The sequence below is a fragment of the Terrapene carolina genome, unplaced genomic scaffold, assembly GCF_002925995.2.
Source record: "Terrapene carolina triunguis isolate 2854851 unplaced genomic scaffold, T_m_triunguis-2.0 Scaffold93, whole genome shotgun sequence".
Lineage (NCBI taxonomy): Eukaryota > Metazoa > Chordata > Testudines > Emydidae > Terrapene > Terrapene triunguis.
In genome coordinates, this window is record NW_020664444.1 from 18331163 (window position 1) to 18348078 (window position 16916).

The 16916-nt window shown below is 38.8% G+C and overlaps 1 protein-coding gene across 1 annotated transcript in view; it reads right to left on the reverse strand.

Annotated features, from left to right (window-relative positions):
* XYLT1 (xylosyltransferase 1) overlaps window positions 1-16916 on the reverse strand; it is a 316864-nt gene that overhangs the window by 217353 nt on the left and 82595 nt on the right. Inside the window, exon 2 of the mRNA XM_029911280.1 lies at window positions 12963-13001. Within this exon, the coding sequence (XP_029767140.1) occupies window positions 12963-13001 (39 nt within the window). The remainder of the gene's footprint in view (window positions 1-12962; window positions 13002-16916) is intronic.

Here is a 16916-nt window from a genome sequence, read left to right on the forward strand (position 1 = left end):
CCAACTCCAACACCAATAAAAAACTTAATTTTTTTAAACTTAAGCCAAGTTACCTCAATAACCAAGAATTCGTCTAGTTTATGAGAAAATGTCCAGAGTGAAATTAAATGAAGGTGCACATCAGAGTATGGTAGCTTCACTGTATGTCAGGAACAGGGTTTTAATTAACAGCTTGGTACTGAAGGAAGTTGATTGTAATTAGCATTATTTATACAGTTCCCCTTCTGTCAATATGCCCGATATAATAAAAAAGGTTGAACACAGACTAATTTTACAATTCACTTTCTATGGGAGGTTAAATGATTCACAAAAATTAACTCTTGCTGGAATACAGTGTATGTCACAGTATTGTCAATGCTGTATAGATCAACCACCACTGTTTTGATTATCATTTTCAGCAGAGAAATGCCTTAATTACCTTTTTCCTGTAAAAAGTTAACCTAGGAATGCATTCAGAACTAGTTAAGTACCCTGCTGAATCAAGGTCTAAAAGCTTGTGCATAACCTCAGAAATGTGAGTAAGGCCCACTCACATTTTTGAACTCACATGTCTAAGTACCCCTGGTGAATCAGGGCTTTGGTTACCAACTTTTTATTGAAAGAAACAGATCTGTTGATAGGACAAGTTTATTTTCTCCCATCTGTGTTAAAAGAGTGATGACAGATATAAAAGATAAAGGAATATAGCTACAGTTGCCATTCTGGTTGGTCCCTCAGCAAACATCAAGGATTTAGGTCCTGATCCAAAACCTACTGAAATCAATGGAAAGATTTCCATTGACTTCAATGAGCTTTGGATAAGGACCTTAATGGACACTAAGTTTGAACTTCTCTTGCACCCTACAAAGATGGTCCCTCCAGTAAAGGACTAAAAATAGTCCTGGGAAATATGCCAAGACTACACGTGTAGAGTCTTCCAGTGTCTACTATAAAGCAAAAACAAGAATCACTGTATCTTGGGATTATTGGGGCCTGCTGAAAAATTGTGGAGCGAAATGTGAAATCTGAAGATTACAGGAGCTTTTTCTTCTTTTATGCTTTTGCAGTTCATTGTGATAGTCACAATGATACCTGCTCACAGTCACCTGACTGAATCAGACTACAATCTCATTCTCTCAGGGCAAGGTCTTGTGACTACTGCACAGTCTTACCCATGGAAATATAGCAGTTTGCATAGCAGTTACCAAAAATAAGATGAAAAAGTAAGTTCTAACTAAATAAATGTTATAAAACAAGATAAATGAAGTCCAGTTTCCTCTTAGGTTACTGAGCCAGGAGGATTATTTTCAGTAGCACCTAAGGGATTTATGAGCAGAATTGCACCGCAAGTCTTTAATTTATTGGAAAAAAATCAGTATCCTAATTCACAGTAGAGCTAACCAGGCACAACTCTGTAATAGCTCCCACCCACTATTTACCAGCATGGGCTGTTTACTCACACATTCTTTCTCCAATGCAGGATTTTCTTGTCACATTATGTAAGCAGCAAGGGATTTTTCCTGCCCCAGATCAATGGAATGTTCCCCTTTTTATTTACCAATTCTGTAGTAAATGTAAAAGGAGGAATGGCACAAAACACTTTTTAGAGATGGAGAGCAACTACTGCTATAAACTGAAATGTCCATCTCACCTGTTGAGACTACGCTGTAGTATTACAGGACCTACATCTTCCCTTTGGAGAACAAGCAGATATATTTGCAACATCCAGCCTTTTACAAGAGCTAAATCCACATCTAATCTTGGGTTTCCTACTTCATTCTTACATGCATCTCATTAGACACTCGAGCTGTTGCATTCCAGAGCATCGCTTTTCCTGACTCACTGTATCTGATTATGAGACAATATCATAGCAATTTGATTAGATTGAATGTTTTTTTATGGGGACTGCATTCCTAAGACTTCAGTTGTAAGTCAATCCAAATCTACTAGTAGCTTCATGTTTCTCAGCTGGTAGCACATGCAGTTTTCTCTTCCCTTTGGCTGCAGAATGAAAGATTCTTAATCAAAAGCAAACACGCTCCTTTCAAGGAATTTCACATTTCTCCCAGTGGGCATATATCCCACTGGCATTTTAGATTTCTGTTCACTTATATGCCCTGTAAATTTCCCCTTCAAAAGAGTTTCTGAGTTAAAAGAAGAAAAAATTCTATGTGCCATGGAAAGCACAGATCCCACTATGTTACCATCATTTGTTTTGTTTTTTAAAAAAAGATCTCATATTTAATATTGCCAACTCTCACCACTTTATTATGGAATTTGCAAGATTGGGTATTTTTCTTTAAGTCCAATCTCCTGGATCTATGTTACTACTTGAGAAGATCAGTTTTTTGTTGGCTGCCCACCCTCTCCCCCAATGAAAGTAAGCGTCTAGCCCTCATGAATGTAGAGAAAAGCCTGAAAACATGAACCCTAAAGACAAAAAAAACAGAAGGCAAAGAAAAAGAACTCAAACCCAACGATTATTTAAAAAAAAAAAAAAAGATTTTTAAACCAATCTCAATATTTCTGAATGGTCGAGGTTGACAATACTGCGGCTTCACCGTGTAAAATGTCTTCATTTCTCAAGAGATTAGTAACGTGATGCTGAGCCCTTCACTTCCAGGATGAGAAGTTAATCCTGCCCAAGTCAGAAGTGACTGTAAGTCATTGCTATCTGATGGCCGTTTGGCATCATGTGTGAAATCAGTCGGATAGTTTCAGTTTAGTTACCAGTACACAGAAACCACCATCACCACAACTGGCACCAACTGACAGATGTTGGCAGCCAGAACAGAGGACTGTGGCCAGTAGAATGCTCCCACGTCTATAAGTGGTTCTTTCCAAGTATTTTTGAGGGACAACAGCATGGGGAAACTTGTACTGCTGCTGACTGATGCTCTACCTGTTCTAGGGACAAGCAGAGAAATTCAGTCTTGAGGGTTGTCAATATGGCATTGTTCAGACATACTAAATACACACAGGTCTTGAAGTGCTGTAATGACACCTGTGTGTATAGCCCACAGAGTGCTCACTCCAAAATCAGTGCCTTGTTGTCTTCTTTTTACGCAAAGATGCGGGTTAAGTGTTCTTATTTCTGGATTTAAGAAAAATGGCCAAGGGCCAGGCAATTATTTATAGTCTAATATAGACAAAAAAGCTATTGGATTCAGAAATGATTTCAAGGGAGACTGGCTGTGTTCTTGTTAGAAATGCTACATGAGGCTATTTCCACTGTTCAAAAAGGCCACTTAACACTGAAGGACAAACATCCACTGTGAAGGCAGACTGCTACAAAACAATGACACAGTGAGCAGCTTCAACTTTGAGTTTTTATTGCATTAAACCAACAATCAGTTCCAGAGAAAGGGATTATGGGAAAACAAATAGCTTTTTATAGGACAACATTTATTTTCCTACACAATTTTCTGCAGGGCAGCACAGCTTAGTTCTAAAACTAGCTCCCTCCTTAAAGGAGAAAAAAAGCAGACAGGATTATAATAAGCAATTCTCTCCCACGGTCTCCTTAAAAGCTATCAGAGACTCCACAATGGCTAATTGGCTGGATCTTCAGGTAAGAATTGTTCTGAACTACACTGATCTTGGCCCTGCTGAGATCAGTGTTAACCCCCTGCCCAGCCATGATACAGAGTTATTACTGATGGCAACCACTCTACTTGCAGAGCTCCCATCTCAGAATGATCTATTTTAAAATGCCAGCAGCACTGGAAGGAACAGTACACTCTGATAGAAGACTACTGCTCTGGAGGCTGGAAGGTAAATCAGGCTATTAACCGTGTCAGCCTGTTTCTGAATCCTGTCAGTCCGGAAGACATTCCCTGGTCTCCTCATAGAACCAAATGCCACCACAGCGGTTTTCAATGCTCTACTATTAAGCTATACATTTGTCAGGAAATCATCACTGTCTGGCCTGTTTTCCATGATAATTCAAACTGAGGGGGGGAAAGTCTTATTTCTCTCAGAGCAGCATTTAACTGCGAAGAGTTGCAAGTGGGAAATGCCGCTGCTACAGAAGGTTATACAAATGGGAAATGTCTCCACAGTACTGTGGCAAGCATATAGCTTCACAGATTTCAGCACCAGAATTTGATCCACAAAATCGGGAACGTTCCCATTTCTCAGAGAGGGACTTCTACAACATCTCTGAGTGTGACCCTTCTTCAGCACTGACGCTTGCTTCACAATCTGAACTTTCTGAACACCCCAAGCAGCTGGATTTATTTATTTATTTTATTAAAACAAGCTTCCACAAAAATATCTTTTCACCCTAAAGTGGCATCTGAGATATTCACTTCCCACATCCTATATTCTAGCTGCATAATTTATTTCAGGTATTTCACAACTTAACATTTTTCAGCTTAAATCACTTTCCAAAGTTCAGGAACTGTATTTGCAATTCACATCACTGTGGTCATTTCAATACGGATGCAAGTTATCAACTGCACTTATCAATACAGACCAATCAGACAACACTGATTTCTGAAAAAGTTAGAAAACAAGTTCATAGTCTATGCTGGCTTTATGCAACAAAGGAAAAGGGGCATTATATTTTCTTTTTGGTTCTGATTTTTGTTTTATTTTCTTCGGGTGGTTTTAATGGTGGTTATATATGAATAGATGTTGCATCTGATCACAGCATAAACATTGTATTATATATTATGCATGTTAGCCCAAGTCTTAGTCATGGACCTTTCTTGAAAAGTCACCCCCATCAGGTCAAACACAGCTGTGCAGGGACCAGGTGGAGACCCTAAAATTAATTGTGTAAAAGTGTAAAAGACACTTACAAAACCACCAAGTTGGGATACCAAGTTTTGCTTTGGACTATTATGAACATAAGGGCTGTATGAAGTTTGCATCCAGATCTGGATCCAAATTTCCCCATGCACAGGCCTTTTGATCACTCCTGTAACTTAAAACCAACATAGGTCTCCTGAGGTCGTGAATACATCAGCCTGCTGCACTGCCTGGCACCCAGGAAATGACTTTTAAAGCCAAAAGGTGCTTATGAGACTAAGAAGATTTTCCACACATAAACCCAAAAGCTGCCTCCTGTGGGCAGCACACACAGGTGAGAACTCCAGTAGCTAAATGTGAACACTGCTTATTTGTTTCATTAATCTGTTAAATAGAGTTCTGCCAACCCTGCCAGCTGCAGTACTCCACAGTTCTAATGACACTAAGAATAGTGTCTGATCAATCCATCTAGAGCACAGCTTGGAAATATACAATTTACAAAACAATCGATAATGACCTCTGTAACAGAGAGGGAAATAAAATCTCATTCTTCTTGCCTGATGTTTTTGCATAGTCTCAAATTCTTCAGGCAATTAAAACATTTTAAATCCTGCTGAGGACACAAAATTACTCAAAATAGTTAAGTCCAAAGCTGACCGCAAAGATTTATAAAGGGATCTCACAAAACTGGGTGACTGGGAGACAAAATGGCAGATGAAATTCAATGATGATAAATGCAAAGTAATGTACATTGGAAAACATAATGCCAAGTACACATCAGGGCCGCCCGGGGTGGGGTGGGGGGGGGAAGTGGGGCCTACATTGGCTGTTACCACTCAAGAAAGATTTTGGAGTCATCATGATTAGTTCTTTGAAAACATCTGCTCAATGTGCAGCAGCAGTCAAAAAGGCTAACAATGTCAGGAACTATTAGGAAAGGGATAGATAATAAGACAGAAAATACCATAATGCCGACACTATATAAATCCATGGTATGCCCAAACCTTGAATACCGCGTGCAGTTCTGGTCACCCCAGCTCAAAAAACATGCATTAGAACTGGAAAAAGTACAGAGAAGGGAAACAAAAATTATTAGGGCTTCCATCTGAGGAGAGATTTAAAACACTGGGACTGTTCATCTTGGAAAAGATGATTGAGGAGGGGGGATATGACAGAGATCTATAAAAAAAAGAATGGCGTGGGGAAAGTGAATAAGGAAGTGTTATTTACCCCTTCGCATACCACAAGACCCAGAGTCACCCAATGAAATTAATAGGCAGCAGATTTAAAACAAACATAAGGAAGAATTTCTTCACAGAACACATGGTCAACCTGTGGAACTCGTTACCAGGAGATATTGTGAAGGACAAAATTATAACTGGGTTCAAAAAAGAATTAGATAAGTTCATGGAGAATAGGTCCATTAATGGCTATTAGCCAAAATGGTCCAGTATGCAACCCCATGCTCTTGGTGTCCCTAATCCTCTGATTGCCAGAAGCTGGGACTGGATGACAGGAGATGGATCACTCAGCAATTGTCCTGTTCATTCCCTTTGAAACATCTTGCCCCGGCCACTGACAGAAAACAGGATACTGGGCTAGATGGACTGTTGGTCTGACCCAGTATGGCTGTTCTTATGACAGTACATTTGGCCATTTGTGTTTCTGTAGATGGAAAGATATGAGGGGGGAAAACTGAACAGCCACTCCTCCTTGATGTAAATAAGATCAGGCTAACATGAGAAACATGGCCCTAAATAATGGTGTCATTCTCAGGACACATCTGTTTCAGATGTAAGGTATGACTGTCTCAATGGATGAGAATTACACTGGTTCTGTGGTCTTCCTTATGTGAACATGTTCTTACATGATGTCAAAAATAAAGCCACCTGACTCTTTCGCTCGCTCTCTCGGAAAGAATTCTGCCAATCCTGGTTATCCTGACTAACTAGAGATTGTTTCATGCCATCTGCAGGGCCGTAGCAACAAAGAACGTGGCCCCCTCCGAACGGTGGCCCCCTCCGAACATATGTCCGGGCAGGGCCCCTTACAATGCAGAAACTGGAATGCGGTATTTATTTTGCCACTTTTAGGGGCCCTCTTCCTTGCGGGGCCCCCTCCGGTCGGAGGGTACGGAGGGCGCTCGCTACGCCTTTGGCCATCTGGTTCCGTTTTTTAAGAGCATAGTGAGATTTAAAGATAGGAAACAGAGTGTTTTTATTATTAAGTAAGTTAACACAGCGTACCTGTTGTAATTCTGTTTTAGTTAACTGAGGTATGAATTTGGCCCATTTTTTTCTAAAGCACTAAAATGCACGAGACTTGTTTTTAAAACGTACGTATCCAATACAGAAAACAAATATGATCATGATGTAAATAGTGGTGTAATTAACATAGCAGGGCTACATTAGGTATAAAATTCAGGTTTAAGTAGTAAAATAGTATACTTGCAACGAATTGCTATACAGTGGGTACTGAAAAAAAAAAAATTCAACGTAACGTCCGCCATCATCCATGCCATCCTAAATGTTTGCCTATTAGCATCCATGACAACTTCACTTGCTTACATAACATCTGGATTTCACGCCAGGTGAACATCATTTTGCCACACAGTGGAGGTAAATCTTTCACCTTTTGGATTCCCCTTGAAGACAACTGATTAATAGTACTTTATTAATCTTTGACACCAAGTCAATACCCTTGACAAGTTGCACTTATTATGTATCACTGATAGAAATTCTGAGATCTGAAATCTTTATTCATGTGATGGAGTCTAGACAGGGAGCCTGACCTACAGGAGGAGAGTAGAGGCAGAAGGTACTTGAACTACAACTCCCATGAGGCACTGCAGTAGCATAGGTAGACACAGATTAATGTCAAACTGACAAAAATGTGATATTTTGATTCAGGTAACAAACTGAAAATGTTTTGATTTGGGTCAACCTGAAACCTGAAACGAAATATTTAATTTAGATTTTTTCCAATGGAAACTTGAACATTTTTGGCAAATTTCCATTAAAAAAAATTCAACTTCACGAAAAATACATTTTCCTCTGAAAAAACATTTCAACAGATAATTCTTGACCCGCTGAAATGTACACTCTTTACAAACAGGGAAACTTCACTGAGTTCTATAGGTGTATAACTGAGGGCAGAATATAGCCCTATAGCTTTTATTAGAGCTGTCAAGCAATTAACAAAAAAGTAATCACAATTAATCGCACTGGTAAACAATAAAAGAATACCATTTATTTAAATATTTTTGGATGTTTTCTACATTTTCAAATATATTTATTTCAATTACAACATAGAATACAAAGTGTACAGTGCTCACTTTATATGTATTTTTATTACAAATATTTGCACTGTAAAAAACAAAAGAAATAGTATATTTCAATTCACCTCCTACACATACTGTGGTGCAATCTCTTTATCATGAAAGTTGAACTTACAAATGTAGAATTATGTACAAAAAATAACCGAATTCAAAAATAAAACAATGTAAAACTTTAGAGCCTACAAATCCACTCAGTCCTATTTCTTGTTCAGCCAATCACTCAGACAAACAAGTTTGTTTACATTTGCAGGAGATAATGTTGCCCGTTTCTTGTTCACAATGTCACCTGAAAGTGAGAGCAGGCATTCGCATGGCACTGTTGTAGCTGGTGTTGCAAGATATTTACGTGTCAGATGCATTAAAGATTCATATATCCCTTCATGCTTCAACCACCATTCCAGAAGACATGCATCCATCCTGATGATAGCTTCTGCTCGATAACGATCCAAAGCAGTGTGGACCAATGCAAGGACAAGTCAGAGTCCTGGAAGAATTCCATTCACTGTTACAGACTAGGGACCGAATTGCTAGGAAGCAGTTCTGCAGAAAAGGATCTAGGGGTTACAGTGGACGAGAAGCTGGATATGAGTCAACAGTGTGCCCTTGTTGCCAAGAAGGCTAACGGCATTTTGGCCTGTATAAGTAGGGGCATTGCCAGCAGATCGAGGGACGTGATCATTCCCCTCTATTCGACATTGGTGAGGCCTCATTTGGAGTACTGTGTCCAGTTTTGGGCCCCACACTACAAGAAGGATGTGGAAAAATTGGAAAGAGTCCAGCGGAGGGCAACAAAAATGATTAGGAGGCTGGAGCACATGACTTATGAGGAGAGGCTGAGGGAAATGGGATTGTTTAGTCTGCAGAAGAGAAGAATGAGGGGGGATTTGATAGCTGCTTTCAACTACCTGAAAGGGGTTCCAAAGAGGATGTATATAGACTGTTCTCAGTGGTACCAGATGACAGAACCAGGAGTAATGGTCTCAAGTTGCAGTGGGGGAGGTTTAGGTTGGATATTAGGAAAAACTAGGAGGGTGGTAAAGCACTGGAATGGGTTACCTAGGGAGGTGGTGGAATCTCCTTCCTTAGAGGTTTATAAGGTCAGGCTTGACAAAGCCCTGGCTGGGATGATTTAGTTGGGGATTGGTCCTGCTTTGAGCAGGGGGTTGGACTAAATGACCTCCTGAGGTCCCTTCCAACTCTGATATTCTATGATTCTATGATTCTATGTTCATTTTCATCATCTGAGTCAGATTCCACCAGCAGAAGGTTGATTTTCTTCTTTGGTGGTTCGGGTTCTGTAGTTTCCGGATCGGAGTGTTGCTCTTATAAGACATCTGAAAGCATGCTCCACACCCCGTCCCGATCAGATTTTGGAAGGCACTTCAGATTCTTAAACCTTGGGTCGAGTGCTGTAGCTATCCTTAGAAATTTCACATTGGTACCTTCTTTGCGTTTTGCCAAATCTGCTGTGAAAGTGTTCTTAAAATGAACATGTGCTGGGTCATCATCCGAGACTGCTATAACATGAAATATATGGCAGAATGTGAGTAAAACAGAACAGGAGACATACAATTCTCCCCCAAGGAATTGTCACAAATTTAATTAACGCATTATTTTTTTAATGAGTGTCATCAGCATGGAAGCATGTTCTCTGGAATGGTGGCTGAAGCATGAAGGGGCATATGACTGTTTAGCATATCTGGCATGTAAATACCTTGCAACGCTGGCTACAAAAGTGCCATGTGAATGCCTGCTCTCTCTTTCAGGTGACATTGTAAATAAGCGGTCAGCAATATCTCCAGTAAATGTAAACAAGCTTGTTTGTCTTAGCAATTGGCTGAACAAGAAGTAGGACTGAGTGGACTTGTAGGCTCTAAAGATTTACATTGTTTTGTTTTTGAGTGCAGTTATGCAACAACAAAAAATCTACATTTGTAAGTTACACTTTCACAATTAAGAGATTGCACTACAGTACTTGTATGAAGTGAACTGAAAAATACTAGTTCTTTTATCATTTTTACAGTGCAAATATTTGTAATAAAAATAATATAAAGTGAGCACTGTACACTTTGTATTCTGTGTTGTAATAGAAATCAATATATTTGAAAATGTAGAAAAACATCCACAAATATTTAATAAATTTCAATTGGTATTTTATTGTTTAACGGTGTGATTAATCACAATTAATTTTTTTGAGTTAATCGCATGAGTTAACTGTGATTAATCGACAGCCCTAATTTTTACCCTCCCAACAGATAAATCGACAAAATGTGTACTTATTAATTTCTATCATTAGTCTCTCTACACAAACTTTTTTCCAACTGTACCTTCTCTCTTCTTCACCGTCACAAAATAACATTAAAAAATTAAGCAAAAAAGCAGTATAACAGCAGCATATAAAAATCAATTGAAATGATTGAAATTTTCATTAATTTGATAAACAAGTGACTAACCAACCACATGTCAGGTTACTTTAGCATCTTAACTATTCTGTATTAAAACTGCAAAAACCAAGATGTATTCTTGCAAGCATTCTTCATGCACACACTAACTCACCTCCCATTTCCTTTAGCAGAGCCATCCTGTCCATTAATCTGCAAAGTTCATCTTAATTAGAGAAATTTAAAAGGAGTAGACCAAGTTTTGCAATATTGATTTTTTTTTTAATAAAAGTGTTCACCAACATTTGTAAAATTTCCAATAGCCCTACAGCTGGTCCAAAAACGGGGGGAAAATATTCAATAAAAATTCATCAAAAGCCCAAAACACAATTTTTAAGGGGTCGGGGGAGGGTTCAAAATGTCAGTCAAACTGGAACTGAGGAGGGAATCATAGGATGGTGGAGAGGGTGTTGTCAAACCAGCTGATTCATCCCACCATTATTGAGGATGCCAACCTATCAAAGCATCCACACAGCAGCAGCCTTATTTTCAATCCCCCAGAAAAAAAAAAAAAAGAGAGAGAGAAATAACGGGGGAGGGATTGTAAAATCATCATACTAGAGCAAAACCCCTCACTAACTAACTAAATTAACTTTTTATTTGAATTTGCAAAAATGACAAAGTTGCTGATTATTTATTTTTAACATGAGGCTTTTCATAGCAAACAAACCAGAGTCCCTCCTCTCCAATTAGGGCCCAATCTTGCAACTGCTGTACATATGAAATTGCCAGTGAACTCAGTGGGAGCTGTGGATACAGTATGGACTAGCTCTTCTCTTTGAGAATCTAAACCCTTCTGATCCTTTTCCTAAATGTGGCAGAAAGAAATATGCTGCAGCAAACAGAACATATCCTTTGCCCTTCAGCTATCACAGTTGTAGCGCACAGGTTTAGTTCTCTCTTACTGTAAGAGACACAATCACTTGATTCCCTCTCCTTGCCATGCCCCACTAGATCTCAGCAGTCATGTCTGAGCCACCTCTATCAGCTCACAGTGCTATGGGAAATAAAGGTTTCACACAAAAAGAGTTGTTCTCAGCCCTGACAATTAATTTCAAGATAAGGAGACAGGCGTTTTTTTATGTGAATTGATACCAACTATCTAGATTCAGAAACAGATATAGCCTTCTAGTGATATTGGTAGAAATATCAATGTGTAAAAATACACTTAATTTGTCTTCATTATTAAACAATTTTTTTTCCCCTCTTTCTCTCCTGGAAATGTTAAAGCCCACTAAAAACACAGTGATGTCGGGAGCCACTTGGCACTCTCATTGGTAGTCTTAGCAAGGAATTAATAGGCATGAAAAATGAACTACACTCAGATCAGGGAAGATGCAATTTGGCAGAGCAGCATGAGAAAATTTGTACTTGTTCCGTGGCTAAATGGAAGACCTCAATCTGTAGTGCTGTTCTTTTAATTTTTCAAGAGTATGAAATTCTTACACTTACACACACACTCACACACGACACTGTTTATTCTGCACACATACACACGAACACACAGACACTGCATTGTTTATTCTACTGAGTAAGATTTTTAAGTCCAGTCAATGGCAGGTAACAGATCCCTTCAAAGTAGGATCTCAGGTCTTAGAAGCTATTTCTAGGTAACTTCCTTTCAAATCAGTAACGAACAGGCCTTGCTAATTACCATATTGTTCAATTCCCTGCAATTTATGGCTCACTAATACGAAGAGACTTGTACTGTCATAACTACTTTGTATTTTGATACTGCTCTACCAAGACCGTCCGACCCCGTATAATAACAATTGTGCTACCCCAACCCTATCAATCACACCCTATAGGGTTGGTTCCCAGAGAAGGGGGTATGAAAAAGGATGGAATGAGCTTGGTGCAGCCACCAATATACTGTAAAATAGTTAACAATTCTCCACTGGGAAAGTCTAATGGAAGCCCAAGCTAGAAAATTTTATCTCTATTTGGAGAAATTGGAAATGTATATGACTCATCTTCAGTATGTCAATGCTATTGCCTCAGCAGTCTCCCAAAGATCAAGGCGAATGGAAATCAATGCTGCTGCCTTATTAGGAAACACAAATCAAAGACTTGGTGACTTTGTAAAAACCCCTCTGTCACTTTGATCTTTTGGTGCCAAGCATTTCCACAGATTGATTACTGCGCATTGTTATGTTTTAGAAAGAAATTTCCAATACAATTGTATTTTTTAAAAGTAACAAACTGGCAGCCAACACCTTTACCTGCACTGTCTGGGAAGCTGAGCTGGGCAAATGGAAGAGGGGAAACTCTCATGTATTGACAGTTGTTTTGCCTTTAAAATGATGTCCTCTGCTCTGACAATGTGGTACAGATTTCAATTAAGTTCAATCAAGATTTGAGGTGATGGCACTGCCTTGTCACTCTGGAAGCAGGTACACTCCAGAACATCCTAAAAGTTAAACAAATAGAGGGGGGAAAACAGTACTAACCTGGGTCTCCAAGCCGGTGTAGGGACGGGGTGGCTGGTCCTGTAAAAAGAAAGCAGAAGGAAATTGTGACAGTCTATACCATTATGTTCACCACTTTTACAAGACTATAATAAATTTTGTACAGAGTATGCCTTGTGAGGTATCACTTAAAAACTCATAATCTGCTGAACATTATTGTCCTGGTAAATTGTATATACATATACAAAATCTCATGTATAAAATATTCTACTGTATAACATTGTTATAACATGTTCAAAGTTTAGAAAAGCAGGCACAAACCAATCTTTTAGAGACAAAAGAAACACTGGCACCCAGCCAGATATCGGCATAATCAAATGGATTATGATGGGTTATCACCACGTTTATCCACCATTCTTTGGCAAGAAGAAGGGTGCAAGCAAGAACTTTACATATTAGCAATGAAAACAGCTGCAGGTCCAGTGTAAACAGACTGGCTGTCACCTGAACCCCAGCTGGAGATAATCCTCAAGAAGTGGAGAATGGTATAAGAATAGAGGACACACACACCGCCTCACCTCTGTCCCCCCATCTCCACTCATGGCAGCTACAAAACTCTTGAAAGACAAAGGAAGCATCATTGAACTGGGGAAGAGGTGCTGGCTGGAAGGCTTTTCGGCCAGTACAGATTGCTGTAAGCATATAATGAGATAAAACCTTTGCTTTGAATCCATTTAGCTTGCTAAATTATGTATTAGTTTGCGATTTATTTTTTTATTTTCTTTGTAACCAATTCTGACTTTTCTGACTCATTACTTGTAGTCACTTAAAATCTATCTTTCTGTAGTTAATAAATTTGTTTTATTCCTTTATCTAAACCAGTGTGTGTTTGGATTGAAGTGTTTGAAAACCACCACCTGAGATAACAGAGTCTGTGCATATCATTTTCCTTTGATGAAAGGATGGACTTTCTATGAGTTTGCATTGTCCAGTAGAATGCTGGGCAGTACAAGATGCACATTTCTGGGGGGACAAGGCTGGGACTGGGAATTTCTTGGTGTCACTCTGCAATACAATTCATGAGTGGCTAGCAGAGCATTCATGTAACATAGCTGCGAGTGATTTTGCACGCTGGAGGCTGTGTGTGAGCAGCATCAGAAGTGGTGGCTCTTATAGCAAAGCAATGTAAAAGGCATCCCAAGCTGGACAGCAAAAGGGACACAGCTGTTCAGTAGCATCCCTGGGGAATGTCACAGAAATAGACAGTCTTCAGAATACCGAGAAGATGGGACTTTTTTGACCTGTTATTGACTAGGCAAGATGACACCAAAGAAACAAGTGTTTACTCTAGCACAGACTTCTCAAATGTTATCGTCTTAAGATAGCGTACCTTTCATATACACCTCTCTTCCACTCCCACACAAAGCCAGCTATAATATTTGGTTGCGTGGGATAAAAGTAATATTAGAAGAGTATTAGGGAGACCACAGAGGTTTCAGAATAGACTCAAGGTCATATGAGGCACTCATATCATTGATCTCCTATTTTGGTTTTCATATTTTTCCTGCTCTGTTCTATTTTTACATTGCAATACAATTGATCTGTGTGTCTTTAAAGTTTTTGAGCTCTTTCAGAAAGTTAACTGGAGACTTTGGCAATGTGTAGAGCTGGTTGGAGAACTGAAAACCTTTCACACAAAATATTTGTGATTATGCCCATTTTTTCATCAAAATTTCATTCTGATGATCCAAGTAGCTTTAATAATGTGTCATTATATTTAAGTGAACAGTTCTAGCTTTGTAGTGTATATCTTCTTTTGTGTACAAAGTAAGAACTCTTATCTCAACTTGGCTAGGGGTCCAAAGCTTATTAAAGAACTCCTGAATACTAAAGCACAAAAACTGTCCGTATGGCCAGTTAATTAACAGGTCCTAAGAAAAAGATAATATCCTTGCAAAAAGCTACATCAGGAGTAGGCTTTGCAGAATTAGATGTGGGGTTTTTATATAATTTGGAAAGATAGTATTGATGTCGATTTTTAAGCATTTGCTTTGATTTTTATCAATTTAAATGTTCACAGTTGAGCAAAATTATGTGGTGAGCATTTTATTCCACTTATTTTGAAGCATTTTCTCCAAAATTTTAAATTTTCATAGTTGTGAAAAATTATGGGGAGATCATGAAATAACAATTAATTAGAGTAGGTTTTGAGATTCAAAAATTTAAAACTTTATAGCTGTTAAAACACAAATGGTGAACATCACATGTCAAAGTATACAAAGTAAATATCTCTAAATCAAACTAATAAGTTCTCTTCTTACTTTGCCTATTTGTAAATTTCAGTTATCATCACTGGAAATATTTTTTCCTTGGTTTCAAACCTAATCATTAGTGTTTTGGGACTAGCTCTCAAACCAAATATTTAAAGAAACGTCTTTTAAAGTACAAAGGTACATTTTAAAAGCTTCAGTCCTGCTGGCCCAAGGTATTACTGCAGGGTCTCACTTTCTATAGCATCCTGTTTAATTGGAAAAGCTAACGAAGTGGAACCAGGTCAATGGTGCTTTCTCTTTAATCCATTACGTCTGTCAAAATTAGAAGACTTCGGTTGAGAGTAGGGTAAATTCTGGCCTGTCAGATTATAAAGCCCCTGGGAATAAGAGTTTTAATAACCCAGGATACTTCAGCTAAATGTGATTCTTTTTTCCCCCCGCAGAACCACAGTGTGTAACAAGTAGCTAGCTTCCTTCCTTTCCCCTTAAAGACTACACAAAATGCAGTTAACATTTGCATGTGACCATAGCCAGTTTTTGGTTTAATACACTTTTTATTACTGTACTAATGAAGGGGCCTTTTAATCAGCCCAGAATGAAGATTACCAGTCGAGTACAGAGATGCCTTGTAGCCAACTGCCTCTCTTTTTCCCCAAGCAATAAATAAGTTATGTGATATCTGCCAGCAGTTTATGCACAGCTGAGAAGTATCAAAGTCTTACCTCTAACCCAACATCTAGTGAACTTATCAACATATTCAAACACTGAATACAGCTACTGCTTACACATGGATGTTATCTGACCAGACCAAATGATACTAAGAGTTATAGGATGTGCAGAAACATGGATGGTATCCATTAATGATTTCACTCAGCTAAATTAGAAAGGGATCTTATTTAGTGAAAAAAGCTCTTGTGAAGATTGGCCCACTATTTTCTCAAAAGGAAATGATCCAGGTACACTAGACACTGAATACATGCATTTATCGTGCTCATCTGTTACAGACTCAGGAGATTAAATTAATTCCTTGTGTGCCTGGATTCTAAGGAAGTGATGCCAGCAATGAAATCAAGCCCAGAGACTCTCATCTCTTAAGTGAAGGGATCAATTGTTAATTTGGTCAGAATGTGTCTCGATTGTTCTGATTTTTTTTCCTCTGTGAGATCTACACCAAATCAGAGATACCAACACTATTGAATAGTGTGTATGTGTGTGTGTGAGAGAGAATCCAAAAATAACCTTCTAAAGGTAGTAACAGCAAATTATTACTTTTCCAATACAATGGCTCAGCTGCACAGATTTCCCTTTGGGATATCATCTGGATTTTCTTATTCACTGCCAGCTACATTGCAGACGATAGCTTTTTCAAAATGTGTTGTTGGTTCTTCAGTTAGAACCACAGCATCCTGAAAGGGTCCAGGGGATTCCTGTAATAGATAAAAAGCGACAAAGAGTCCTGTGGCAGCTTATAGACTAACAGACGTATTGTATTGGAGCATAAGATTTCATGGGTGAATACCCACTTCGTCAGATGCATGTAGTGGAAATTTCCAGAGGCAGGTATAAATATGTAGGAGATAACGAGGTTAGTTCAATCAGGGGGGATGAGGCCCTCTTCTAGCAGTTGAGGTGTGAACACCAAGGGAGGAGAAATTGCTTTTGTAGTTGGCTAGCCATTCACCGTCTTTGTTTAATCCTGAGCTGATGGTGTCAAATTTGCAAA